Source organism: Emydura macquarii, unplaced genomic scaffold, assembly GCF_026122565.2.
Source record: "Emydura macquarii macquarii isolate MOO-44397 ecotype Brisbane River unplaced genomic scaffold, CSIRO-AGI_Emac_v2 contig_67, whole genome shotgun sequence".
NCBI lineage: Eukaryota > Metazoa > Chordata > Testudines > Chelidae > Emydura > Emydura macquarii.
Window position 1 is genome coordinate 70,828 of NW_027130204.1, and position 26,102 is coordinate 96,929.

The window sequence follows — 26,102 nt, forward strand, 5'->3', positions numbered from 1 at the left end:
AACCATGGAGAGTGTCTCTAAGAACAAGTTTTACACATCAGACTACAGTGGAATATTCATCCTACCAAGAGGAGGTCACAATGAGATAGATGATACACCCTTGTTAAATTTTCTCTGCTGAAAAATGATGACTCTAGAAAATATCTTGATGTCCCTCCCCTGGATTCATGTACTCTCTTATTACATGGCAAGAACAAGTGCTTCTTCCACTCCAAGTTCTTTGCCATGAGCAGAAGAAAGAGTGAGGCTTTCCAATGGCTTGAGGATTGGAACATGTGGCCCTGATGTTACTGAATAAATCAGAGACTTCCTTAGAAATGATGGGAAACAGACTAGAAAGAGAAGCTAACAGGACAACCCAGGAGGAAAAGTGATGGACAAGACCCACTTTACATACACAAAAGGGAATGCAAATAAAGCCATTAGGAGTTTTATGGAAATGTCTGTTTAGGTTCAGCGATAGAAACAGCAGAAGAAACAGAACTGATAACAGACAATGCAGGCTGTGTCTGGCTGGCAATCTGGCAAGATCTTCCTCATGTTCTTCCTTTACTTTACAAATCGAAATACACACACTACCTTCCTCTCTTGAAAAGACATATTGAAATAAATCCAAGGCAAGAGATGGCGATTCCCTCTCCTGCCCTTCAGAATACCCCAAAGGGGGAGAGATTATGGAGGGAATCAGACACTCAGAAACAAAGTTGTGAGCAAACTATTAAGGGCCTTAAACACTGAAAAGCAAACTCCTTAGGAGTGCATGTCTCATTAGGCAGCCAGCAACCTGAATGCAGCAAGGCTAGGTAAACCCTTCATTCCCACCCAGTATCTCCAGCACTATATCAGCATTTTCAATGGCTACTGTATTGGTAGTGGATAATCAAAGCCAGTTAAATCACAGGCCTTAGTTCCACATGGCCACTCTAAGGGCAGCACACAAGTACTAGCACTTTTCTCAGCACAGCACCAACAGCTGTCTCAGGCACATTTCACACAATCAGCCTGTTCCTGGTTCTTGCAGAATGAAACCCTTTATTTGAATTCTACTCCTCAGCCAGCCCTAACGCACTCTGAGTTAGAGTTTCATTTCAAGCAGCCCTTTCCTGGGTTTTATTTTACTCCTTAGAAAACGAGACAGTTTCCAGGTAGATAATTCATGGAAGACTGCTATTTTTAGAGTCTCAAGGTTCAGCAACCAGGGGATGCTCATCCAAGGATTAGACAGAGTTTCCAGCAATGGAGAAGTGGATCAGACAGAAACTACCTCCACTGTTGGAAAAAAAATCTCCTTAGCACGTGTCCTCAAAGTAACCCAACTCGTTTCCCTGTGCCAAATCAATAAACCAGCACTCAGAGTAAGTGTGGGAGCTAGTACCACCGGGCGTGTGGCAGGTTTGCAGGCAGGCGAGAAGGCTCTGTAGTTGGAGAGAGGGTTTAGGTGCCTCTGGGAGGAGAGGGAAAGATAGGGGGAACCCACATTGCTTTAGGGGTCAGTAGTTCTCTCAGGGCACTCACCTCTTCCATCTCGGAGGACAATCTCTTTTTCATCTGTAATCCACCTATAACATGGGAACTCCAGATAGTCACCTACTGGCATTTTCACCGTGATGTTCTTCAGGTACCAGTCGTCATTAACCCAATACTTTCGTTTCTCAATTTTTATCAGCTGGATCTCTCCCAGGTCTTCTGCCACAGTCACATCATAGGAGTCAACCTTTGGAGAAGAAATATGGTCTATAACCTACTGAAAACACACAAAGCACAATCAATCCAAATGGAACCTTTCCATGTGCTCTTGTATCATGTGGATAGGATTACAATGGGACTTTCTTGTTCGCAAAGGGCTGGGGGGATGAAGGGTTATTTTCAGACTGCAAATTAGCATCCAGATAGGTAGAAAAAATTCAAGCCATGCACAGTATCCTAGAAATATGGTAAGGGTGAAGTTTCTATGTTGGGGACTTGATGACTCTCTGATTCATCTGTGATTTCTGAACAAATCTGCTGCTAATAAAAATATTTAGAACTATTCCAATAGCATCCTAGAAAATAATGTTATGGGTAGAGTGATGGGGTAAATATCCCACCCTGGCTCTGAAAGGGTTAAAGAAGGCCTGAGAGATCACTTAATCCAGGTGGCTGCACCTGGAGGGTGGTCCAGGCTTAATTAAAGAGGAGTCCCAGTTAGAGAGGAGCTGGGTGGTTATTATAAAGACAGGAAGTCGTGAGAAGAAGGGGGTGTAGGGAGAAACTGCAAGAGAAAGCCCAGGGGGAGAGCTGGCCCTGAGGTCCTCTCCTGGGTAGAGATGCAGGAGGCCAGGAAAGACATGGAGCAGCCACATGGGTGGAGCAAGCTCCAATATGAGGAATCCTGATAAAAGTGCAGGATCTGGGCTTCCAGTGAGAGAGGCACCCCAGGAAGTGCCCAGTTGAGGAACGGGGCTGAGGAAATGTGAGGGATGACAGGTCAAGCTTGAGAAGGGCAGAAGCTGGTCTAAGTTGGTATTTTTGATTTGGGATTTTGTTAGAGGATTCCAGGGGAGAGCCCTGCAAGTCCTGGCCATTAAAGAAGGTTCAAGCTAGAGAGAGAGGACGGCTCTTTCAGGGTGAGAAGAAAACCCAGGAAAAGGCTTGGTTGGTAGGAAGAAGTCCAGGGAGGTGGCAACAAGGGGACTGGTGGGTGATCCCTGACTGCTTGTCCTGGGCTGGAACTATGTGTTGAGGACAGGCCAAGCTCCCCCGATCAGCCACTAGTAAGATAGCATGAAGTCCCTGAGAAAGGGATATAGACTACTGGAAGCCCTAAGGAAAAGGGATGTATGGACCACTGGTCCCAGAATCAAGGCAGCAGACCAAACAGAGGGGATTGGACATTTGTTTCCATTGGGCTTTCTGTTACACTGGGACAGGTAGGAGTAATTGTGATGGGCCAGCAAGCTGAGTAACAGGAAGAGGTGACAGCCACGGGGCTGCAGCAGCCTTCAGCAGGGGGCACGAGAGAGGAGACAGCGGCAATATCTACTCCCCCAGGAGTGCTCCAGCTGCGAGTCCACCCTTCTGCAGCTAGTCTCGCAAAATGAGAGAAAGGTCGGTGTTGCAATTAAGGCACTGGCCTGGAAATCAGATCCAGGTTTCTTGCTCAGCTCTGCTATAGAGTTAGTGCAGGTCCTTGGGCAAGTCACTTAATGTTTCTGTGCCTCGGTTTTCCGGGTGTAAAATGTGGATAATGCTACTTCCTTCCTCCCACCCCTTGTCTGTCTTGTCTATTTAGAGGAGAAAGTCTTTAAGGTGAGGATTGTTTCTTATTCTGCGTACGTGCTGTGCCTACCACTTTGGGGCTCCAATCTCAGAGTCTCTAGGGATTGCTGGAATACCAGTAATTAAAAATGCCTCTGCTGGAATAAAACTTTGGTGCTTTTGCGTTTGGAAAGTCAGAATGGCAGCACTTGGCACTCCCCTTAGTATAACCGATTGCACAAGGTGCAGGATTACCGGCCCCTTGTCATGGCTAAAGTGAACTGGCTAGGACCCCATCATGTGGCTAGAAGCAAGAGCTTAATCTGTCACCCTCACCCCCTCAGAAGAAGTTATGCTCTTGTTAAGACCGAGCATTTCCAGAATGACAAGCCGGGGTAAGAAATTGTTAGGCAGTTCTGTTTGTTTAAATGCTTGATCTGCGTGATGTTGCTTGATGCGGCCACAAAATGGAATTACCCTGGTTGGTGGTTTTGAACATTTTCAGTATTCTTAGAAACCCACATGAACTCCTCCTCCACCACTGAGTTTAGCACTGTCTGAAATGACGCTGCACATATGCTTTGCTTGTTCTTTTCAGGGACATTTTTTACTAACCCTTCCCATCAATATGTGGTCATTTGACTCAAGTCCTCCCATTATTTTACAGGATAAGGTTAAGGCATAAAAAGCAGGTCAGGAAAGAGAAGAAAATGTAGAAAAATACAAGACCCAAAGGGAGAGAGGAAAGGGCCAACATTAAAATACCTAAAGAATCCATTTATTTCTCAAACCAACTCCATGAGATCCTAGCACCTTGCACCCAGCCCCACCCTTGGCACATTGGATTGAAAATCTTCAGCCTCTTCATTTCAGTCTGTGTTCCTAGAGTATCAATATCCTACCTGGGCTTTTCTGCTATCCCACTGGATACCAATTGCGACAGTGGTTTTGTGATGAGGACATTGGTCCTTGAGGAATGGGACTGAGAGCCCCAGCTTCCCCTACAATCCACATCATGCAGCTCTCTGAGCAGCCACAACAGTTGCTGATCACATAACTATAATGTTTTAAGCCCTCTAGTCCATCTCTCAACTGCTGCAAGATTGTTCCCTCCAGTGCATTCCCAAGTGTTTTGCCCAATCAAGTTCTGAATTGCAATAGGATTCCCAACACTTCTCTCTGGGGATTATTTCACAGGCTGAAAGATCTCATCAGCAGGCTATGTCTCCTGATAATCAGCTTAGCTTTCCCTTTCCTTCATTGCATTCCACCGTTGCTAGTTATATGCCCACTCCCATCCTAGCAGTTCCACTCTCTATGTGAAGACCATCAGATAACTGGTTATCACCTCCCTGCCCTGTCTTCCTGCTCTATGTCCCCATTCTTATTTAACCAAGCTATACATCTTGAGTTATTTAAACCTTCCCTCAAGACAAGCTACCTCACAACTAAAAACTCCTTTAAGCCAACTCACTAGAGGGCAGTGACACCATCTTGGCTTTCAAGTGCTTCCCTGCAGTGGTTCTTAGAAGACTTGTTAGAGCAGGTTTTGGATAGAGTTCTGACTATTCCTCCACTCCTGAGGTGCAATTAGGGCAGAATCCTGGCTCTGACAGCAAGCCGATGAGCTTAGAAAGTGCTGCCGCCTCTGAGGAACATGGGTTATCTCCAGCCCTGAGAAAACAGAGCTAATTTAAATTAGGAAATCAGAATAGGAAAAGATAACAGCAATATTGAGGCTGGGGCTGAAGGCAGCTGTTCTGCATCTGAGGCTCATGATAGAGGAACTGTGACACTGATCATGATTATTTTTATTATTTAAGCACCAGTGACATGTCTGGCCCAGTGTAAGATGAAAATAAACACTGTCCCTGCCTCTCAAAGAGGTTACAGCCCAAAAGACACAGGAAATATCTTGTGCATGTTCAATATTTAGATCATTAGAGCACCCAACAGGCAAGGGTCCCCAGATGGAGTCCTTTCCACCAAGAGCTCTCTTCCATATGACACAGAAATATATTGGCTTGGAGAGCGCCAGTCAGTTTGCTGCCAGCTGCTATCCTGCTTGGAGAACTAGAAAAGGGGATGCACTGTAAGTTATAAAAAAAAAGAAAGAACAGAAATGTGAACTAGAGCTAGGTGAGAACCAAACCCACCTCCCCAGAGCTGTGGGAGGCTTGGATGGGGATCTGCATCCATAGCTAGCAGCACCTACAAATCCAACAGCTGTTAAATAGTGAGGCTCAAATTTTCAAAACTGGACACCTCAACTTCTGAGATACCGAGGGCCTGGCTTTTCAATTCGTGCGGAACCCTCACCACTCCAGCCAAGGCAACAGCAGGTGCAGTGCTTGGTAGTCTGAAAATCAGGCCCGAGGTGTCTTAAATCAGAAATGACTCTGCCTAAGCCAATAGTCACATCCGGAGGAGAATCAAACCCCCATATATTTAACAGACAGTGGGTGAAATCCTGGCCCTGCTGAAGTCAATGGGAGTTAGCCACTGAGTTCAGGGGGACCAGGATTTGCAAGTCACGCCCATTATTTTCCAGCATGAGTGACATCTTCCCGGCAGGACAGAAATTATGGCCCTTTCAGTTACACCTCCGGAGACATTTTTGAAAACCTGTATTACTGGCTCAGCTGAATGTTATGACCTCAAAGTAGCTGACAGAATGGAATGTATAAATCCATATTCCTTATCCTCCTCCCTCCTGATGTCAGTACAGATTGACACATGTTTAAAGGCTCCTCCCAGCTACACATGAATCCTCCTAAAAGAGCCACAATTTGTGTACATCTGTGGCAGCAGCAGACAGCAGAACATCCCTCCTCTGTATTCCCAGCCAGGCAGATTCCCCTTCTGCATCTTCCAACTCCAACACGTGGCCTCTCTTCTTTGCTGCACTGGTTCAACCAGTGCAAAGGATTCTGGAAGTTACCAGGATGCAAAATGTTTCTTCTCGGAGCTTTTCAATGCTGGACTCATTTCTGCTTCATACTCCTCTTTCCACAGCTCCCAGTTTTCTCCATAGGCGCTCATGAAAGCGTATCTGCCAGAAGAAGCTCCTTACCGGGCCTGTATTTCACATCTAGTGAGTACTTTTGTAATATCATGATCATTTTCTGAAGTTCAGACTATTCTATGCAGTGTGGTTTCTATAATATGGCTTTCTTCCAAGGCTTGCTGGCCTGTTTCCAACTTGGCCCACTTATAACTATAAACATCTTTATGAAACTGCACAAACACATATTTTTCTTCTTCCGTGTCAACCTGGTTCTGTGGTGTGTGGTCCAATGCGACTAACATGTAACAGGACAACTTCCAAACCCATGGTAATTTATCAGTTTGCACCAGCTCCAGTGGTTTCTGTTAAACACATGTCATGAAAGGGAATTTAAATACAGAAATGCTGTCCCATGTGTAATGGCCTATCTAAACAATTGCTGTCATTGCCACAGAGATCCTATGGGATTGTGAATGGACGGGAAGCTGGTCCCTTTGTTTGCAAATAGGAGCAGTGGTTGCAAACTGGAGGAGAGCCCACAATACAATCTCTCTAAGAGGCACTGTACCCTATGAAAGGGTCTTTGATCATCTGATATGATTTATCATAATTTCTGCAATGTATAAGTATTTAGATAAGTTGGTGATTTGAGGGGCAGAAGTGGAGAAGGTTGGAAAAAGCATTTATTGGAGTTTGAAACATAATAAACAGAACTGATGCAGTTCGACCTGAAAGAACCTGACTCAGCCAGCTGGTATGTCCTGCATAAATGGACTTGTCAAGTTCTCTCCATGTTCTTGGCACACTCAGTGGATGTGTGTTAATTAGCATGTTCTGAAAGCACGTTCTCCTTAAATGTGCCTGGCAAGCGGTACATGGCACATTCATCAGCCACAGATCTACCTGGTGTGTTCAAGCAACATAGCAACTCATACAGGGATTTCAGTTTATAAATCCAAGTAGAGTTTTGTTAATAATTCCACCTTTCCTTTCCCACATCAGTGCCCTGCTTGGAAATAAAGGAATCACTCTTCATACCCAGCCCCATTCAGTGCAAGTGAGAGGTTTTTATTATGATTATTATGGCTGATATTTAACATTATTACTGGTGTCATTCAGCCACCAAGAGGCCCCAGTTGCGATCAGGGCCCCATTTTGGACTGGGTGCTCAACAAACACAATAGGGTACGTCAACGCTTCAAGCTGGAAGTGTAAATTTCAGCTTGAGAAAACTTCCGTGTCAGCTCTGACCAAACTAGTATGCTAAAAATAGTGTTGGCGTGGCAATGTGAGTGGTGGCATCTCAGACAGGTACAGCTAGCCCCGCCTGTTGCCATGACTACATTCTAATTTTAGCACACTAGCTCAATCAGAATCAATACGGGTCAGCTCCAGCTCAAAGGGTATGTACAGGGAGATTTTGATAGACCAGTAAAAGGGCCAGGGACCACTTGATAATGTAATATTGATTATCATATTTGTTGCTAACAGCATCAAAATCAGTAGGCCTTTCTGCAGGCCTGAGCAATCTTGGCATACTAAGCCAGGAAGGGCAGGGAGCCTCTTGCTCAACCTTTGCCTGACCCTGCATTCCCTCCTCGATGCTCTGGTAGACTTGCTGGAATCTGTGTTTCAGAAAAAGACCAATAAGCTTATTTAGGCATGCCCTTCTGGGAGATGTTTTTTAGACAAAGATTTTTTAGACAAAGAGAATGCAGTGGATCCAATTTACCTAGATATCAGGAAGGCATTTGATACGGTTCCACATGGGGAATTATTAGTTAAATTGGAAAAGATGGGGATTAATATGGAAACTGAAAGGTGGATAAGGAACTGGTTAAAGGGGAGACTACAATGGGTCATACTGAAAGATGAACTGTCAGGCTGGAGGGAGGTTACTAGTGGAGTTCCTCAGGGGTCGGTCTTTGGACCAATCTTATTTACCCTTTTTATTACTGACCTTGACACAAAAAGTGGGACTGTGCTAATCAAGTTTGTGGATGACACAAAGTTGGGAGGTATTGCCAATAAAGAGAAGGATTGGGATAACATACAGGAAGATCTGGACGACCTTGTAAACTGGAATAATAGAAATAGGATGAAATTTAATAGTGGAAAGTGTGAGGTCATGCATTTAGGAACTAACAACAAGAATTTTCGCTATAAGCTGGGGATGCATCAGTTGGAAGTGACAGAGGAGGAGAAGGACCTGGGCGTATTGGTTGATCACAGGATGACTATGTGATGTGGCCATGAAAACAGTTAATGCATTCCTTGGATGCATGAGATGAGGTATTTCCAGTAAAGATAGGGAGGTGTTAGTACCATTATATAATGCGCTGGTGAGACCTCATCTGGAATACTGTGTGCAGTTCTGGTCCCCCGTGTTTAAGGAAGCTGAATTCAAACTGGAACAGGTGCAGAGAAGGGCTATTAGGATGATCCGTGGAATGGAAAATCTGCCTTATGAGAGGAGACTCAAAGAGCTTGGCTTGTTTAGCCTAACCAAAAGAAGGCTGAGGGGAGATATGATTGCTCTCTATAATTACATCAAAGGTGATAAATACCAGAGAGGGAGATGAATTATTTAAATTCAGCGCCAATGTGGACACAGGAACTAATGGATATAAACTGGCCTTCAGGAAGCTTAGACTTGAAATTAGACGCAGGTTTCTAACCATCAGAGTGAAGTTCTGAAATAGCTTTCCAAGGGGAGCAGTGGGGGCAAAAAGCTTAACTGGCTTCAAAACTGAGCTTGATAAATTTATGGAGGGGATGGTATGATGGGACAGCCTAGTTTGGCAATTGACTGATCTTTGACTACTGGTGGTAGATATGCCAATGGCCTGTGAAGGGATGTTAGATGGGTGGGTTCTGAGTTAATACAGAGAATTCTTTTTTGAGTATCTGGCTGGTGAGTCTTGCTCACATGCTCAGGGTTTAGCTGATTGCCATATTTGGGGTCAGGAAGGAATTTTCCCCCAGAGCAGATTGGCAAAGGCTCTGGGGGTCTTTGCCTTCTTCTGTAACATGGAGCATGGATCACTTGGTGGATTAAAGTCTTTAAACCATGATTTGAGGACTTTAATAACTCAGTCATAGGTTAGAAGTTTATTACAGAAGTGGGTGAATGAGGTTCTGTGGCCTGCATTGTGCAGGAGGTCAGACTAGATTATCATATTGGTCTCTCCTAACCTTAGAGTCTATGAGTCTATGTTTGTCTGGGCCTCAAAATATGCAGATTCTGTGGACACACATCTAGTTAATTAGTACCCTGACAACCTTAGGTCTAGCTTTTGAACCTGTCGGCCCAACAAGATGTTTTTCTTATTTTGACATGTTATGTTGACTAACAAGGATAAATAGGGGGTTAGGGGGAAGGTTTGGACTCTTCTTGAACGCAGCTTCAGGATCTTCCAACGACAGCTGAAAGGTTAGGCCAATCGGAAAGCCGTCACTGTTTCCACTAAAAAGCCACCCCAAACTTTGGTAATTATTGAGGGTGTTTTACTAACCTGTTGCGGATGTGTGTGCATAAAGTATAGCTTTTAAGTAAGAGCACTCTCGTGTTACAATGTTTCTACCAGTCCATCTATTGGCTGGACTGCCGTGTCTCGAGATTTATTTCCTGATACCAGCTTGCACAGAGCAAAGTTACCAAGAGCTGAACACTTGGTAACAGGGAGACACACCCATACGGGCAGTTAGCAGTCTAAATGGACATGGCGGACAAAGAGCATTATTATCCCCATTTTAAGGATTACGGGGAATTGAGGCACAGAGAGAATAAGTGGCATTTCCCAGATTCCCACAGGAAGTCTGTGACAAAGCCAGGAACTCCTCTACTTTCATTATCAACATAAAACAGAGATCAAAGATTTAAAATGCTATAGAACAATGTAAATTAGACCTAACAGTTACAGTAGAAATAACACAACCATGACTGATTCACTGGCACAAACTCATTTGGCTGATGAAAAACCTAGAACTTGAAAATACATTTATATCTCACAAGTCCAAATAATAGAAAAAGATTGTCCTGTTAGACTAAACGGACCTTAATTTTTTTTCATCTTCTCATAATATGTTTTGGAAATGTATCTCAGGGTGAACTGATTTAAATTGGGATTTAAATCACCAAGTGGAAAACCTCAATTTAAATCAGCGATTTTAATCAACTTTTCTATTTGTACTTCAGTTATTTTCTAAAGAAAGGTGCATTCTAACTGGTTGATATAAACATTAATGTGTTGATTTACAAGTAAATAGAGCTTTACCTAGATTTGGTACATCTTTTTGCTACCAAGGATGGTACACCATAACTAGATATATTTATTTAAGCAATTATATAATTTAATATTTTCATATTCTTATTAATTAATTGTGCATTTTTAGTAAAAATATGGGGATACCAAGAGACTGAGTCAAATTTTTGAGAAGGGCACTGCCCTCGCTTCCTGCTTGCAAATTAAAATTGAAGTGGCAGATTTCCTCCCGTGTCTTAATACTTCGCTTTAACTTCCCATTAATGTAAACTCTACTTTTTGCTTCAGGGGTTGAAAAACACAGTATAAAAGACTAAGGCTACGTTTATACTGACAGCAGCAAATTCGCCGCCGCTGTATCGATCTTTCTGGATCGATTGAGCGGTTAGTGAGACCCGCTCCATCGATCAGGAAGTCGACTGAATAAGTCCACCCCCTCAAGTAGTGTGCTCAGCGCAATGTAAACAGTGCACAGAAGGGAAGCAGAGCAATCAACGTGAGTTATGCAAACTACTCTGCGTAGTTTGTGTAACTCCCGTCCACTGCCGCCGAATTGCGCGGTAAATGTGAACCAGCCCTAAGGTTTTAACACAGTCCCACCTGACATTCTGATAAGTATGCTGGAGAAATGCAGGCTCAGCAGAACTACCATTAAGTAGATACATAATTGGTTAAACAACCTCAAACAAAGAGTTACTAGTAATGGCATGATGTCAGATTGGAGAGAGGGCTCAAGTGGGATTCCACATGGATCTATTCTGAGTCTGGTATTGTTTAACATCTTTATTAATGACCTGGATGTAGGAATAGAGAGCATACTGATCCAATTTGCAGATAACACAAAACTAGGGGAGGTTCCAAACACTTTGGAGGATAGAGCTAAAATTGATAGGGATCTTGATAAATTGGAGAACTGGGCTATAGACAACAAAATGAAATTCAGCAAAGACAAATGTAAGGTGCTACACTTAGGGAATAAAAATCTAATGCACAAATAGAGAATGGCAGAAGCCCTGCTGAAAAGGATCTGGGAGTTGTGGTGGATCTCCATCTCAATATGAGTCAACAATGCGATTCTGTTGTTTAAAAAAAAGCAAATGCAGTTCTGGGTTGCATTAACAGAGGCATAGTATGCAAGTCATGGGAGGTGTTAGTACCACTCTACTCAGCACTGGTTAGGTCTCAGCTGAAGTACTGGGTCCAATTTTGGGCACTGCTGTATCGAAAGGATGTAAAGAAACTGGCAAGGATCCAGAGGCGAGCAACAAAGATGATCAAAGGGATGGAATGCAAGCCATATGAGCAAAGGTTGAAGGAACTGGGTATGTTTAGTTTGGATAAAAGGAGCTTAAGGGGGCACATGATAATGGTCTTCAAATACTTGAAAGGCTGCCATAAAAAAGATGGAGAAAAATTGTTGTCTTGCCACAGAGAGCAAGACAAGAGGCGATGGATTCAAACTACAGCAAAGCAGATTTAAATTAAAGCTCAGGAAAAACTGCCTAGGGATAAGAACAGTCGGACAACGGAACAGACTGCCTTGGGAGGTCATGGAAGCTCCTTCACTGTAGGTTTCCAAAAGGAGAGTGGATAGTTGTCTGTCTTGGATGGTTTAGACACAACAAATCCTGTATCTTGACAGGGTTTAGACTAGATGACCCTTGTGGTCCCTTCTAAACCTATGATTCTTTCTTTATATAGAAAAGCAGCCTTTAACACAAAGTTTTTGATAGATGCTCATGGATTCAGCATACTTATTTTTTATTTAAATAATTTGGAAGATTATAAATTTAGGCCTTAACATATTTTGTATTCAAGTCAGATTTCATTTTAAACAGGCTTATTTTTAGAAAGAAAAACTTAGTATAATTTAACAAAAGAGCTGAGTTAAATAAAAAAATCCAATTTAAATAAAACAACCACTTTATTTTATTTTAACTCATCAATTTTATCCATCCTGATTCATCTATTGTAGTTTTCTATAGGTACATGGTTAGCATTTAATATACTTGGAGAAGCAATTATTTCAGCAATGTATTTCCAGTATATCAAATCATAGCTAATATTTACCTTTCAAGATCACTTCTTATTGTGATTTGATTTGGGTCCCAATTCTGCAAGCACATGTGTGCTTAACTTTAAGCACATGGAGTAGTTCCGTTGCCCCCCCAGAAGTTATGCATGTTTACCCAGTTCTGCAATCTGCTTCTTTCTCTTCTAACTTCCTATCTTTTTGCCTCTCAGTCTGTTCGTCTTCATGTCTCTTATCCTTCTTCCTTCAGCCATTCATACACACTGGCAAAATGTTAACTGTATTGTAAGCCTACATTTCTCCAGCATACATCCCAATAAGGTGCGGGTCTCGTTTATTAATGTTTGGGGCTGAAAGATGACAAACACTGAACTTTTAAAGTTTCTCTTGAAATTGTTACTTTTGCATATACTGAGTGAACTCTTTGTATGGATTTTGGATGAACTTCACAGATCATCTTGCAACCACAAGCACTAAACTTAACCTGTGAACCTTTTCAAAATCTGACTTGCCCTACTAGAGGACAAATAAGTTAGGTGCACAAAACTGGGATGCAAAAGCTTACACTATTTTCAGGTGTACCTGACAAGCTAACAGCATATCGGGACATCATGTCTGCAAAACTTTACAATCATTTTGTAGCCCTACACCCTGTACTCTTTGACAATTACCTCCTTTGTGTTTCATATTTGGGGTTTAGCGGGTGCCAATGACGGCCAGGAATGTTGTGAGCCAGGGAACTGGAAGCCTTTATACAGTAAGACTCAAAATTAAAGTACAGAATTAATGGTTTATTGGATTTGTCAGGCATAGCTGAACACAGGCTTGAACCTAAGTTCCCAACTGTCCTGTCTAAGCAACTAGTTCCCCCACAAACCCTGGAATGAGTTGCTAAGGGTCAGTTGGCTGTTCTAATTCTCTTCTCTGGATTAGGGAGGGGATGGTTCCAGGGCACTGAGGAGGACATGGATACATCCTACCCAAATACAAATTTCAGATTGAAAAGATGGGTTTTTTCTCTGGAAGTCCTTGGATTTCTTTTAAGAACAGCAAACAGACAGACAGGGCTTAAATGGGAAATTGGAAGAAAATGGGGAACTGCAGTGCACTATGCAATACTGACTGTGACATCTCTCTGCACCAACAGGAACTTACTCAAAAACAACCTGATTAAAAACCAGTTTCTAAATAGTTTGCGTCCAATACTCAGTGTAAGTCCCAAGACTATCAGAATCAGGCTTTCTTTGTACAAGTCTCTTCAAGCTTTCCATATCTCCTCCCTCATAGAACATTTGACATGCAAATCTCTTACACAGAACTTGTCCAAGATTTCATTCATTCTATCTAAAAATAACCATAATTTGAATGAATTCAGAGGAAGCCAGTATCAGGATAATGGAAATAATCAACCTGACCTATCTATGGAAAAGAGACTGTAAAAGTAGGTAAGGCCTTTCTAAATTAATGAACGATATCCTGGAACTTTTGTTTTGAGAACTGAACAGGTTGACTTTTGCAGACTGGGTTCATGACTGCATAGTTTTGTGGGGAAAAATTACTTTCGGAAGCCAGCCTCTGTCCCAGAAAACTTATGACCTACCAAAATGTGCATGTGATATAAAATATAGGATAAAAGTACAATTTTTTAAAGTGCTTAAGTCTCATTTTAAAAAGAGGCACTGCATTTAGGAGCTTCGGTCTTGTTGAAAGCCAGTGGGACTGAGGGTATGTCTATGCGGCCGGGGCTGCATGGATCGATACAGTGGGATTGACTGAGCAGGCTGTGGAAACCCGCTCAATAAATCCCCGAAATGCTCTCTAGTTGATGACATAAATCCATCCCCTCCCAAAAAGAATAAGGCTGTATCGACCAGAGGGTGTCTCCTGTCAACACAGCGCAGTGGAGATGCCGTGCTATGGCAACGTAAATAAGTCAACGGCAGTGTAGACCAGGCTTCAGGCTACTAAAGATAACATTTTCAAAAGCATTTTAAGTTCCACTGACTTTCAATGAGACCTGGGCTCCTACATGCCCACGTCACTGGGGAAAATATGACAGGCTCCTAAATCACTTGGGGAAAATTTTTACAAAAGTGCTTCATGCTCAAGTGACCCAGCTACTTCACTCGGATGCGAAAAATCCACCTCTCCCCGAGCAACATAGGTAAGCCAACTTAACCACCAGTGTACACAGCGCAAGGTCAATGGAAGAATTCCTCCCCTGTTCTCGAGGAGGTGGACAAATTCCACTGATGGGCGAACCCCTCCTGTCGGATTAGGTAGTGTCTACACAGCAGCTACACCACTGTAACATTTCAAGTGCATCCAAGCCTTAACTCTAGTGTTTCCACAGTGCAGGATACATAGCAGACAATGAAGCCTACAATTACGAAACACAATATGGATTTTTAAAAATAAATAAATAAATTAAAAGCATGGATGCTGGGACATGACTGGCCAGACTAGGATAAGAACAGAGTAGGATTCTCACTTATTTGTAGAAATTAGGGATAGAAAGTACATCACTGCTGCCAGTCCGGTCTTTCAGTCCCGCATTTTCCTAGCACCTAATGTTTGATATCACTGCACTGTTCTCCTAGCTCCATTTAACGTGTCTCAGACATCTCTCTTGGAAGGTAGTTCCCTTGTCTTGGTCTAGAGGCTTGATATGTATCTACAGTGGCTCCTCTCTCTCAACTCTTCTCAAGAGAGGTACCAGGGCTGTATCTTGAACAGCTAGCATGATCAATGGATTTACCATTGGAATTAACAGATTATTTAATTGGATAAACACTACAAAAGATATCTAATTTCAAATCTACATGAGTACATATTTACACCTGCTGAGCTGTGCCAGTCCCTGGAGTAAATAATACACATCCAGAAAACATTTAAATTTTTTCTGGAGAGCCTCTTAAAATATGTTCAGTTAATGTTAACGTTCTAGCACAAAACCTACCACATTTATGCTTCATCTCATTGTGCTTTTCTTGTTTTCCAGATTGCAAGATAATGCTTTAACCTTCAGTGGATGCTCTCAAAGCACTTAGCAATCAGTCACCACGACACTCCAGTGAGATGTTATGACATCTTTTACAGACTGAGGAAACTGAGGCAGAGTGACTCGCTTATAGTCATGCCTAGAGACAGTGGCAGAGGAGGGAATAAGATGCAGAAGGCCTGACTCTCAGCACTCTGTGCTAAGCCCTGGCACGGGCAAAGGGGATCACGTTAGATCCTTGGGTTTGCTGATTCAGGAGAAGCAGTCTTCACCAGGCAATAAACCTTTTCCTAATGCAGTGGCGCCAGTGTCCATTATTCAACTAGGGAAAGGCATGAAAACATCATGCTCCTTCATCTGTGTTAGCGACCCTGGAGCAAATCTTCCCCTGCATCACAGCACCAGGTACGCCAAAACGTAGCCTCCACACACCCTTCACTCCAGATCCCAGCCCAAAGAGCGCTTCCCTCAGTCAGAGCCCAGCGTGGGGATGGAGACTGGCAGAAAGGAGGTGCTCTGGGTCAAGGGGACGGGAAAGGTGAATGGGATTAGGGAAGGATGGGGCATCAGGCTGGGGGCATAGCACCCCTCTGGTGTCCCAGCCCCCCTACCCACCCAGAACATCAAGACAAGGCGAGATGCCTGGGCCGCCCTGATCCTGACCCCACCCAGGGGGCAGCGACAGGGAAGGATCAAAGGGCAATGGGGTGCAGGCACCCAAACCCCCTTGCAAAGGAAGTACTGGGCAGAGAGAAGAGGCCGTGGCGGGTTCCTTGGCCCCCATTACAGCTGCCCCAAGAGAGGGGAGAAAGAGAATAAAGAGGTCAAAGCCTCCCCCCGCCCGCGAGCCGGGGCAGCCCCAGGGCGCCGTGCAGTGGGCAGGGCAGGGCTGGGTGGCCCGGGGGGGGGGGGGCGTCTCCGAGCCGGGGAGGGCGCACGGTTGGGGGCGCGGGGCCGGGTCAGGGCTGGCCGGACGCACACTCACCGCGCCCCGCTCAAAGTCATTGTAGAAGGGCTTGTCCAGAAGGTGCCTCTCGCTGCAGCCCGCCGCGCCCTCCAGGGTCAGGTAGATGTAATCGTCGGTGCCCGCGAACCACTGGCTGCCGGTGGCCACGGTGACCGTGTAGGATGGCATGGCCCGGCCCGCCTCGGCGGGCGTGGCGCGCACTAACTGCAGGGAGCTCAGCTGGCCCGCCTGTGCCAAAGGGACTGAACGCACGGCCAGGTCCGCAGCAGCACCGCCCCTCGGGCATAGCCCCTCCCTTCACCACCCCTCCCAGCACAGCCCCAGCTAACCCCTCCCTGCACTCCCGGCACACAGCCCCAGCTACACCTCTCCTAGCATCCTAAATTACACCCCTCCCCTCACACAGCCCCAGCTATCCCCCTGCCTGCAACCTGAGCTACACCCCTCCTAGCACACAGCCCCAGCTACACCCCTACATCCCGGGCTACACCCTTCTTGGCAGACCCCCCAGCTATATCCCTCCTTGCAAGCTGAGCTACACCCCTTTCTGCACCATAGACTACCACCTTGCTGGCCCAAAGCTTGATTTTGTTATATTGATTCAATGTGAAATACCCTTATTCTTTTGGTATGTGACAAACCATCACAGCAGTCTCTGTGAGGCTTTGCATTTTGAGTATGTAGGCTGATCTGTTCACTATTGATAAGTTTGTTTAAAACCATCATCTGTTTGTCCAAAACTAACATTTGGTCATTAATTATCCTGTTTGTAAAGTTACCAAAGATCATTCTGTAAAACTGTTGCTATTGTTAAAGTACATATGTTTTAAGATCACTGCTTAAAGTAACATCAGCAAATGTTCTGAAACAAAAAAATTAAATGTTAAATAAAAATGTTTTATGATAATAAATCTTTTAGAAATAATTTTTATTTAAAACACACTTGTCTTCCAATTACAAATTTTAAATAAATATTAAAATATTAAAATATAAATTATATATATTTATATAAACTGAAAAGTAACAAAAAAGCACCAACCTCAAATATTCAAAAAAATAAAAATAACTTTTACAACCCAAACAGCCAAAAACTGCCCACCCTAATAGCCCTAAAATCCACCTCAAAAAACAAAAACAAAATAAACTATAAAAAATTACAACAATCATGCTTACAAAACATAAATAATTAATAATCACACCAAAATGCAAATACAACATAAAACAAAACCCATAAAATAGCATAAAAGCGTACCCCTATTAAAAAAACCCCAAAAAATAAAAACTTTAGGTTTGGTTCTACAATCATCCTCCAGGGGCATCGGTGCGCACCGACAGACCCCTGCTCCCTCCCTCGTGCTTAGCCACCTGGCCAGTGGACTAACATGAGCAACTAAGGCTAGTAACTATACTTCATCTTTGTAGAACTTTGTGTGTGTGTGTGTGTGTGTAAGCAATTGTTTTTTAATTTTTTTATATTCACAATAAACGTAACGTATTGCCTTATCCCCCTAAATAAGATCCTGCTGTTTATTTTATAAATATAACACAGCCCCATCCAGCTACCCCCTCCCTGCACACCAGGCTACACCCCTTCTGGCAAACAGCCCCAGCTACACCTTCCCTGCACCCCGAGATGCACACATCCCAGCATACACTCCCCAGCTGCACCTTTGCCTGCACCCTGAGCTACACTCTTCCTGGCACACAACTTCCAGCTACCCCCCTGCCTGCACCCTGAGCTACACCCCTCCCAGCACACAGCACCTCTCTGCACCCTTAGCTACACCCCTCACAATGCCCTTCACTGCACTCCGGCTATATTCCTCCCTGCACACAGCTCTCCCTGATGCCCCTACCTACATCCCAACCCCTGCACTCAGCCCTATCCAACCTGTATCTATCTATATCTCACACTGTTTGTACACACAGGCTGGTATGTCCCTAACCACCACCTACACACACAGCTCTGCAGATCCTCATATATCCCTTCACATCCTTATGACTCCTGTTCCTTCCTACACAAGCCTACACATATGTACCCTACACCTGCTATACATGCCTCACCCCACAGCCCTACATACCAAAATAACCCCCTCCCATAGCTATACCCCAACTTCCTTCACTCACAGCCCTATGAACCCAGAACCAACCTCAGCCCCAAGAGACACAGTCAGACACACCCTCCACAACAACCAACTCAAACCCTACATACACACCCCAACCACCATCTACACACATAAACCTATACTGCCTTTGTCTATATCCAACGTCGTTACACACCTATGTGTATCCCACAGCTCTACATGTCCTACCCACACAGCCCTGCACACCCTCTATATATTTCCTGCACACCCTAATGACCGCACCACTACCCACACAGCCCTATGCACATCCTATTTATACCCCACAGCCCTGCACACACCCCTATAATCCCTAACCACACTCACCTGTACACACCCCTAACCACCTCCTGCACACAGCCTTACAACCCCATTTGTACCCCACACCCACACTGCACAGTCCAAAACATCTCCATGCCAACATACAGCTCTGTGTTCCCCAACCATGATGTTTATGCACAGCTCTAAACACAGTCACATGTACCCCATAGCCCTGCTGGTGCATGTATCTAGAAGATAGCACAGACTTTTTTATTTATTTTATTATATTTTATTCTCATCATAACTAGAATTCAGCTGGCACATTTGAGGATACTGATTTATAGATTTGAAGGCCAGAAGTAACCACTGTAACCATCTAGTTCAATCTCCTGCATAACATGCACAGGCCACAGAACTTCTCTGAATTAATTCCTGCCTCAAGTCCAATGGCTGCGGCTGAAGTAGAGCCAATCTTCTAGAAAAACATACAATCTTCATTCAAATATTTCCAGTGACCACCACAGTCCTTCAAAAGTGGTTCCAATGATTAATAACACTCACTGATAAACGTCTGCACCTTATTTCTAGTCTGAATTTGTCTAGTTTCAACGTTAACTTTCTGTTCTTTCATGCAGCTGTGATCAGATCACCTCTTAACCTTATTTTTGTTATGCTAAATAAATGGAGCTCCATTATAAGGCATGTTTCCTAATCCTTTAATAATGCTCATGGCTCTTCTCTGAACCCTCTCCACTTTATTGCCAACCTTCTTGAATTGTGGACACCAGAATTGGACACAGGATTCTCACAGTGGTCGCACCAGTGCCAAATACAGAGATAAAATAACTTCTCTGCTCCTACTCGAGATTCACTGATTTATGCATCTGTAAGGGGTCTATTAGCCCCTTACTGAAACTTAGTGGGTCTTTTTGGTTGGCATCTCTTGAGGAAGCAGGACCCTGAAACAGACACAGCCACCAGAGCCAGTGGAAAGAGGGCAACTCAGGTCAGCCTGATTGACAGGGCGGGCAGGCCAATGAGGGAGCCAGGAGGGTGGGGGCAGCCCAGCCCTCTGTGTGAGCTGAAGCTGCCTACCTGGGCATGCCTGGACAGAGTGGGGCAGCGCTAAGGACAAAGCAGCCAGCAGCTGGGAGGCCAGAAGAGGAGCACAGAAAACTGAGCTGAGCTGACCCACAGCAGCAGAACCAGAGGCACATTCCAGAAAGCCGAACCGAGCCAAGCCGAGCAGAGCGCAGCTGCACTGAAGCAGAGTGAAGCAGGAGCTGGGGCTGGAGCCATCTGGAGCTGGGTGCAGAGGCCAGAGAAGGATCCCAGAGAGCTGAGCTGAGCTGATTTGGCCCACAGTAGCAGGGTCAGAGGGACATCCCAGAGAGCCGAGCTAAGCAGAGCTGAGCACAGCTGCACTGAGCAGAGCAGGTGCTGGGGCTGGAGCTGTCTGGAGCCGGGTGCGGTGAGCAGCTAGGGAGAGCAAGGGGGACCCTGGGAGTGTGTGGTTACTGCCAGAGCAAGTGTCTGACTGTCAAAAACCCACAGTGGACCTAGGGGAAAGGAGTTAGAGATCAGGAAGGAGAAAAGGGTTCCTCACCACAGTGAAATGAAACAATCTTTCTGAAGCTTCTGACTCACGTGGTGATGGTAGTGGGTTTCCACTGAATAGTCTGACCCACCTTCAACCCCCCGACATTAGCACAATTCACTGACACACCCATATTTTATCAGCGATCCCTTCTTTGTGTCAGCTACAAAATTCAAATTGGACTCTGTTAGAAATAACCAAACAGGTTGTCCCAGGGGTGGATTGGGGAGACAGAACCCTTTAATGCCCACTCGTTCCACCTGGACGCCATGAGTGAGCAACGAGGGGGTTACTTTTCAATCCTTTTATCCATAACAGTATGTAACTGTATCCATTTTCAGCAACTCCCCATAGACCCTTATTTGGTCACATCGACACCTATAAAATGAATATTAACAAACTACATAAGGAATATAATTATACCTGCCCCTCTTTGTTGTTTACAGGATTATTTCACAGACCGCAGGCACATTACCTTGAAACCTACTAACATTCTTTAAAGTATACAATATGCAAGGGAGGGAAAGAAGATAATGCTTTTTTCCCACAAGAGGCCTTGAACCTCCAGCACAGACATACCATACACCAAGTAAGAGAAACAAGGTTTGCCTGTGCCATGACCCCATTCCCTGTAGCTTAGGCCTGACCACTTGTCCAGCTTTTAACTCTTTACTCTCCTACAGACTCCCTGCAGTCCCTTCCTAAATTGGCAGGCAGCAAGAGCCAACTTTGAATGTTCTAGTGGCCACATACAAGGGACCTGATATACTAATGCAGTGGGTAATGATAATGGAGAAGACTGTTGATTTATTTTCTAACCTAGCATCAAATACACTAAAGGAAATCTCACTAAATCAAAAGCCTAGTATAGCAATACTACACAATGGTGAGGAAGGAAGCGAAGAAGAATGCTGTATACAACTGCAAATACAGGGAGAATTTAAGATAAGCAGAGCATCATTAGCCAAATTAGAACTGGGCCAAAATGCTGTGTCTAAAACCCCTGTATAAACCACTGCAGTGGGATCTTTAATGACTGCAAGCCATCATCAGCATATCTTATTATTGCTCGTCCAAAAGATAGCATCCTCCAGCGGCACAGTGCCCCTTATCGCCATCATGGGACACTTGTTACTGGCTCAGAGGAAAAAGTGCTGCATGCTGAGCCACTCAAAACACTTCTGCCAGTTGTTCTGTGCAGGTTTCCCAGCTGAATACCGTCCCAGCCTGAGTTTGCTTAATTTGTGAAATCTTTGGAATCTGACACATTTGGAAACCAAATAATGTTAATGATCGCCACGCCTGAGTGCTTAAAGTGAGATCCCCCAAACTCTATGTTTAGGCACCTAAATAAAAGTAGCCTGATTTTCAGAAGTGCTGCGCACCAGTGAACACCTGATGTCCTTGAACTGCAAGTACATTGACAAATCAGCCCACTTTTATTTGGGTGCCTAAATATGAGCTTAGGAACCTAATTTGAAGTGCCCCAGTTTGAAAAATGTTGGCCTGTTCATGATATTGGTAGTACTCATAATTTGCACTTTCATACCAAATTTCACCCAAGGGTTCTAATGTACTTTACAAACATTAATTAATTAGACCACTCAACATTCTTGTGTGGTAGCTAAGTACTATTATTATTGTGTGGATGGGTAAAATGAGGCACAAAAGTTCAGTGATTGGCCTACTGCCATCCAGTAAGCAACTCTGAAAAAGATTGGGGGAGGGGTCATGCTGGATAATCATAAGAACAGCCATACTAGGTCAGATCAATGGTCCATCTAACCCTGTATCTTGTCTTCCAACAGAAGCCAATGCCAAGTGCTTCAGAGAGAATGAATAGAACAGGTAATCATCAAGTGATCCATCCTGTCAGCCGTTCCCAGCCTTGAGCAAACAACTATCCCTGCCTATCCTGGCTAATAGCCATTGATGAACTCGTCCTCTGTAGGAAGCCGCTGTGGCCTCCCACGGAAGCAGAGCCTGAGGAAGGACGCCCGAGCTCTGATTGGCTCAACTCACACCCTGCCCTGGAGTCTGCCCGGCAACAAAGGGCCCGGGCCGGGATAGGACAACCCGGCCAGGCCAATTGGCTGCCGCAGGGCGGAGCCCCAACAGGAAGGGGAAGTACAAAAGCCTGGCCCCTGAGCTCAGTAGACCACAGACTGCTACCAGAGGTGGACGTGCTGCCCTGCCAGCAGAGGCCTAGGCCAGAGCCTAACCGCTGACGAAGAACCCCGGCCCCACCTGGGCCCGGGGATTGGATAGGGCCCTCGAGAAGCTGGACTAGGCAACCCGGCCAGGATGACTGGGCCAAGTTACCCCGAGCCCGGGGCCATACGCTGGAACCGCCAGACTGGGCCGAGACCCCAGAGCGGCCCGAGTGGCGGGCACCCCCGGAGGCTGGGCTAGATCTGGAGGAACTGCCGGCCGCCGAGCCCCTCCCTACAGTGGGGCTGGACTTGGAGGAGCTGCCCGAGGCTGAGCCGCTCCCCACATCCAATGACCTTGAGGAGCTGCCCCCTGAAGAGGAGCTCCCCGCCTTACCCCCGGTCGATGAGGAAGGACTGACGGTGCTACCCCTGGAGGACCACCTTCGTGGCACGGAGGAGGCAGGTACTAGGGTCAGTGGGGAGGAAGTAGCCCAGGGACAGCCACGGCCTGTGGCTGAAGCCGCCTTATAGCCGGTGTGTTGCGGCGGGAGCCCCGCCGGCACAGTGGCAGCCGCTTCTGCCACTGCTAGGGCCCTGGGCTGGGACGCAGTGGAGACGGGTGGGCCTGCGTCCCCCTCCCCTTCCCCTTTGCCCTAGCCACCCCAGGAGGATTGCTCTCCTGACCCCGCCGGAAGCTGTTGCCTCCTCTGCTCACCCTGCCTAGGGGTTGGAGCAACTGACTCCTTGTTCGCTCGCCCTGCCTAAGGGCCTGAGCGATCTGCCTTTGCTCACCCTGCCTAGGGGTTGGAGCAACTGACTCCTTGTTCGCTCGCCCTGCCTGAGGGCCTGAGTGATCTGCCTTTGCTCACCCTGCCTAAGGGTTGGAGCAACTGACTCCTGGTTCGCTCGCCCTGCCTGAGGGCCTGAGCGATCTGCCTCTGCTCACCCTGCCTAGGGGTTGGAGCCACTGACTCTTTGCTCGCCCGCCCTGACGGAGGGCCGGAGCGAGTAACTGCTGCTCACCCTGCCTAAGGGTGGACTAGTAGGACTACTCACTCGCCAAACGCGAGCTATTCCCTGTTTGTAGGAAGCCGCTGTGGCCTCCCACGGAACCAGAAACGCTTACATCCTCCTTGAACTTATCTAGTTCTTTTCTGAACCCCGTTATAGTCTTGGCCTTCGCAACATCCTCTGGCAAGGAGTTCCACAGTTTGACTGTGCGTTGTGTAAAAATATACTTCCTTTTGTTCGTTTTTAAACCTGCTGCCTATTATTTGAATTTGGTGACCCCTAGTTCTTGTGTTATGAGAAGGAGTAAATAACAAACACTTCCTTATTTACTTTCTCTATACAAGTAATGATTTTATAGATCTCTATCATATCCCCCCTTATTGTTTCTTTTCCAAGATGAAAAGTCCCAGTCTGATTAATCTCTCCTCAGAAGGAAGGTTTTCCATCGCTGTAATCATTTCAGTTGCCCTTTTTGGTACCTTTTCCAATTCCAATATTTTTCTTTGAGATGGGGTGACCAGATCTGCAGGCAGTATTCAAGATGTGGGCGTACCATGGATTTATAAAGAGGCAATGTGATATTTTGTCTTATTATATATCCCTTTCCTAATGATTCCAAACATTCTGTTGCTTTTTTGACTTCTGCTGCACATTGAGTAATGTTTTCTGAGAACTATCCACGACTCCAAGATTGCTTATTTGAGTGGTAACAGCTAATTTAGACCCCATCATTTTATATGTATAGTTGAGATTGTTTTCCACTATGCATTACTTTGCAATTATCAACATTGAATTTCATCTGTCATTTTGTTGCCTAGTCACCCAGTTTTGTGATATCCCTTTGTAACTCTTCACAGTCTGCTTTGGACTTAATTATCTTGAATAGTTTTATTTCATCAGCAAATTTTACCACCTCACTATTTACCCCTTTTTCCAGATCATTTATGAATATATTGAAAAACAGTGGTCCCAGTACAGAGCCCTGGGGGACACCACTATTTATCTCTCTGAATTCTGAAAACTGATAATTTATTCCTACCTTTTGTTTCCTATCTTTTAACCAGTTACTGATCCAGGAAAGAACCTTCCCTCTTTTCCCATGACTGCTTACTGCAGCTGAACATGAGCTGCCAGTGCAACACACTGGCCGAAAGAGCTAATATGATGCTGGGATGCATTAACAGGGGAATCTTGAATAGGAGTAAAGAGGTTATTTTAAGCCTAAGTTTGGCACTGGTCTGACCACTTGCTGGAATATTGTGTCCAGTTTGGGTGCCCATTATTCAAGAAGGAGATAAATTGGAGAGGGTTCAGAGAAGAGCCATGAGAATGATTAAAGGATTGGAAAACCTGCTTTCTAGTGATAGACTAAATAGATTGAATCTGTGAGTCTAACAAAGTGAAGGTTAAGGGATGACTTGATCACAGTCTATAAGACTCTACAAGGGGAACAAATATTTACTACTGGGCTCTTCAATCTAGCAGCAAAAGTTTGAACACAATCCAATGGCTGGAAGTTGACAAACTCAGACTGGAAAGAAGACATACATTTTTAACAGTGAAAGTAATAAGCATTAGGACAATTTGCCCAAGGTGGTGGTAGATTCTCCATCACTAGCCCTTTTAAAATCAAGGCTGGATGTTTTTCTAAAAGTTCTGCTCTAGGAATTATTTTTGGGAAGGTCTCTGGCCTGTGTTATACAGGAGGTCAGACCAGATGAGCACAGCGGTTCTTTTGGCCTTGGGATCTATGAATCTAAATCAATGGCAAAACCAGGGAAACTAGCTTTCAGTTATATTTTCTGACAAATAGACTCCCTTCCATTCTGGTGTTGGAGTTGATGGTCAATAATAATTTAATAAAAATAATAAATAAGACATTTGTCATTAGTAACAGTGGGAAGGAAGGTCTATATGCCATCTGAAAAAACTAAACTCCTTCCTGAATGTGACTTGGGTATGATAAAAATAACTGCTCCACTGCAGCGGCATTAGGAATAAGAATGTTGAAGGAACAGAGAACTGTGGTCACTATTTTTGCCAGAGAGGGTCTGATTTTGAAGCATGCTCTAAGGGAAATAATTATTTTCAATTTTTAAAAAAATTAGATTAAGATTAAATGAATCACAAAGAAATCTGATAAATCTATCATTTCAGCTTGGTTGATCTTGGGAAACTCACAACAGAAATTTGTTATTACTTTCAGAAATAAGCAGCAGGTGTGGTCAATATTTATTTTGCTTAGCAGAGATCAGTACAGATTATTTTGCATATAGTTTATTTTAGCTAGAGTAGGGAGTCTGAGATCTTCTCTTTCTCCACAGGACAGGTGTCAGTCCAGGTGGATTCTTCCCAGTGTGCCTCAATCCTGGATTTGAAATTACTACTGGGATGAAAAAAGAATTCAGCATTCTTTCTGAGGAGATTGCCAGCCAAGGGGTCAGTCTGAGT

The 26,102-nt window shown here is 44.7% G+C and overlaps 1 protein-coding gene across 2 annotated transcripts in view; it reads right to left on the reverse strand.

The window, feature by feature from the left end:
• ALOX5 (arachidonate 5-lipoxygenase) overlaps positions 1–16,793 on the reverse strand; it is a 48,646-nt gene extending 31,853 nt beyond the window's left edge. The window contains exons 1-2 of one of the 2 annotated variants that reach the window (XM_067534724.1): positions 16,528–16,793; positions 1,516–1,741 (exon numbers count right to left, since the gene is read on the reverse strand). In XM_067534724.1, the coding sequence (XP_067390825.1) occupies positions 1,516–1,741; positions 16,528–16,677 (376 nt within the window). In that variant the 5' untranslated portion in view covers positions 16,678–16,793. The remainder of the gene's footprint in view (positions 1–1,515; positions 1,742–16,527) is intronic. The other variant, XM_067534805.1, reaches the window with a different exon arrangement.
• Between the last annotated feature and the right edge of the window lie 9,309 nt (positions 16,794–26,102).